At 40.4% G+C, this 3,115-nt stretch overlaps 1 protein-coding gene across 1 annotated transcript; it reads right to left on the reverse strand.

The window, feature by feature from the left end:
- Positions 1-542: 542 nt before the first annotated feature.
- On the reverse strand, positions 543-2,909 carry LOC105038045 (uncharacterized). Its single transcript, XM_010913731.4, has 3 exons — positions 2,229-2,909; positions 1,151-1,336; positions 543-1,050 (listed from the first exon to the last, which is right to left on the reverse strand). Exons 1-3 carry the CDS (start codon positions 2,706-2,708, stop codon positions 760-762), a joined length of 957 nt encoding a protein of 318 aa, XP_010912033.2. The 5' UTR covers positions 2,709-2,909; the 3' UTR covers positions 543-759.
- Positions 2,910-3,115: the final 206 nt, after the last annotated feature.

Here is a 3,115-nt window from a genome sequence, read left to right on the forward strand (position 1 = left end):
TGGATTTAATCGGATTTGGATAGGGTGTATATCCACGGGATGGATCGATTTTACCATCCCTATGACTACTAGCGGCTTGCTGAAGTTGCTGGGAAGATGAAGGGCCACTGGTTGCTAGCAATGATGACACGCTTTGCACTATTCTCCATAACCTTAGCCATCTTTTTCTATATTGAGAAATAGTGGAGTAATATATAATTGGATGAGACCGGTATATACCAAGTCAATTAATCATGTCATTCGATCAAATTGATATAAGCATATTGTTTGGACATTCATGGATGGTGTGAAGAGTAGAATCACGGAAAGCATGTAACCACGTTAATGGAGAAATGGAAACAACGTTTGGACATTCATGGATGGTGTGAAGAGTAGAATCAGAGAAAGCATGTAACCACGTTAATGGAGAAATGGAAACAATTTGAATGGCTAATGAGAAAAAGAGTAATGTCGTAGTAACGATGCCTTAAAGAAACTTCAGAAAGAATTACTAATGAGATAAACATTGATGCTTTTTATTGTAGTACATAAGATACAAATTATACCTAGGAAGACAAATAAATGTATATAACTTGAAATCTTCAATTGCTTGTTTGCTACCCCCAAAAAAAAAAAAAATCACACCCCATGATTCTATTAAAAATTTCCCACTTGGCATAAAAACAAACATAATATGTCTATGGATCAACCGAGGAATTAATCTTCTATATGTGATACTGATCTTGTTTTCTCTTTCTCCTTACATGGCTCCATTTGTTCTCAAGAGTATTGACAAGATTTCTTGAGGGAGACTGGAGTGTTGAGCTTGGTCTGGTCCATAGCAACAGAGCATTGGACCGTTGTGTAGAATTTGGGCTTCACAAGTTGCCCTAACACATAGGCCCTTGATCTCATCATGAAACTAAGGCTAAGTGGCACTGGGACACTAGTGTTGGTCTTTCCAGGGGAATTGGTCAGGCTTGGCCCTCCTCCATACAGTGGAATCTTGTTCCCAGACACCACCACATTGAGAGTTCTTTGGCTTTTCCTTGACTGATAAAAATTGTTCATCTACAAAGATAGGATGAGAAAATTGCCCCAGTCAAGATATGGATGAAGAATGGGCAGATTGTTTTGATCTCATCAATTGAAGGGTAGAGTGCATGCTTACATTCCCACTGGCCAATGTGAGTTGGTTGTAGGTGAGATCAAATGGTGTCGAGGTCGAATGAACACCGAAGAAGGTCCCGGTGTTTCGGAATGTAAGCTTTACAGTGGAGTTCAATGTAGCCATGTCGGTCGGCACCAGCGATGCATCAGTTCCAGCTTGGATGATGAAACTCTCAAATGTGATGCTCTGTGGAAGAAAGAAGAATGAACTGTGACAACCAATTAAGTTTATGGGCACAAATCTGTAATAGCTACAACCCAATTTTAGCATGTCTTCCACTGCATTGTATTGTAGAATGCTTTCTTGTTGTGATTGCCAACCCACTGGAAAAATTGTTGATATTCTTGTGTGTTTATTGTTTAATCCGTCAAACTTTAGTGTGAATTTCTTCGATTCAGACTGTTTATTTGAATGTACTTAAAAAATTTATGACTAACGAATGTTGTATTTCTGCTGTGTCGCTAGTCCCAACAACATGAGGTTAGCAAAAAGCTGATGCTTCGCGAGGCACAAGCCTGTAATTTGTATAATAATCCATTTTCTTTTGTTTTTCTTAACTTATTGGATCCAAACATATATGGAAGTGAAACATTTCCATCATATATCTTCTGATTTTTTTCTTTCAAATGTAACCATATTTCCAGTTAACTGAAATTTTAAAAAAATCAATAGTTAAAAATAAATCATATTCTCTCAAAAATAGAAAAGGCTTTTGGTTCATGAATAGGGCCAGGAATGATTTGAAAAGCAAGAATGAGGAAAGAATGGTTAGTTATTCCGATCAAACCTGCTTCTTTGAAAAAAAACCACTCCAAATGAGTAGAATAACTTTATTTCAAGACTAAATTCCCCCTCTATTTGTATCTCTCTCTCTCTTTTTTTTTTTTTTTTTTTTTTTTTTGTATCAACAAAAGAAAAAACCCTCACGGTTAATCCTGCTAGGAAATAAATAAATAAAAAGAATAATAGCCGGAAGAGAGATAAGAATACCTATTTCAACAGGAATATATCCTTCTCTAATTCCCGAACCAAAGGTAGAAGAATAAAACATTTAAGAATAAACGAGGATATTGCTTGCCTTCATGGTGATCTGAGGCCTCTGTGATCTGCTGGCTCCCCAAAGGATCAACGCAAAGAAAGAGAAGAGAACAACGAAAGCCAGGATAAACCCAAGGAAGTAAAGCCGGCGTCGAAACCCCTTCCCCTCCTCCTCATCCTCAAGGAGGCCTCCTTCCTCCTCTATGACTGTGAACTCCTTCCATGTCTTCTCGCTCTTCCGGCGGCCACCCTTACCTCCATCATTGTTCGCCACCTTCTTCAACGCGCCCGAGAAGCGGCTCGAGGACGAGTCACGGGAGTGGTGCCCCACCGAGGAGTGGGAATGCCGCGGCGAGGCCATTGGGCTGAGGACCGGCGTCGAGTGGAACGACGTCGCCGTCTTCTCGCCGTCGTGGGAGTCCCTCGACGGGCTCTGGACGTAGTAGACATGCCTTCTCGGAGATCTAGCCGGGGACGACGCTGCCAAACTCGTCACCTCCGAGTCGGTCTTGGCATGCATATTGGCTTAATGCCTCTAATCTCGTCGTTATCTTCCGTAACTCTGCCTCTGTTCTTCTATTGAATCAATTAGCCAATATAGTCTTGTGAAACTTCGTCAACATTAGAGTGGAACAAGTCTTTCTTGTTTATTCTTCCTTGAGTTGTTCCTGTTCTTGCTATGGTTGGTGCTGGAATAAGACAAGCTTGGAAGGTGGAGGACATGGGGAGAGGTGGGTTGTTGTTAGTTATAATATAGCTTTGTAAGCTAAAGATCTGAAGAGCATCTTGCTTTGGGAGTGGATGGCTCTTTGGTGAGTGTTTTCTTTATGTTGTCTCACGTTAGAGATGGAGACTTTCACGTGTAGTTATTCGTTGGACAGTTCATTCGCAAGCTGGCTCTCCAAATATTCTTTTATATATATTGGT

The sequence above is a fragment of the Elaeis guineensis genome, chromosome 1 (genome assembly GCF_000442705.2).
Source record: "Elaeis guineensis isolate ETL-2024a chromosome 1, EG11, whole genome shotgun sequence".
Classification (NCBI taxonomy): Eukaryota; Viridiplantae; Streptophyta; class Magnoliopsida; order Arecales; family Arecaceae; genus Elaeis; species Elaeis guineensis.

Bases quoted from the DNA above. Each gene is read 5' to 3' on its own strand.
- LOC105038045 (XM_010913731.4), bottom strand. From the start codon at position 2,708: ATGCATGCCAAGACCGACTCGGAGGTGACGAGTTTGGCAGCGTCGTCC. The intron at 1,337-2,228 runs GCAAGCAATATC...TTTCTTCCACAG, and splicing joins GGCCTCAGATCACCATGAAG to AGCATCACATTTGAGAGTTT. The intron at 1,051-1,150 runs GTAAGCATGCAC...CTATCTTTGTAG, and splicing joins TCACATTGGCCAGTGGGAAT to ATGAACAATTTTTATCAGTC.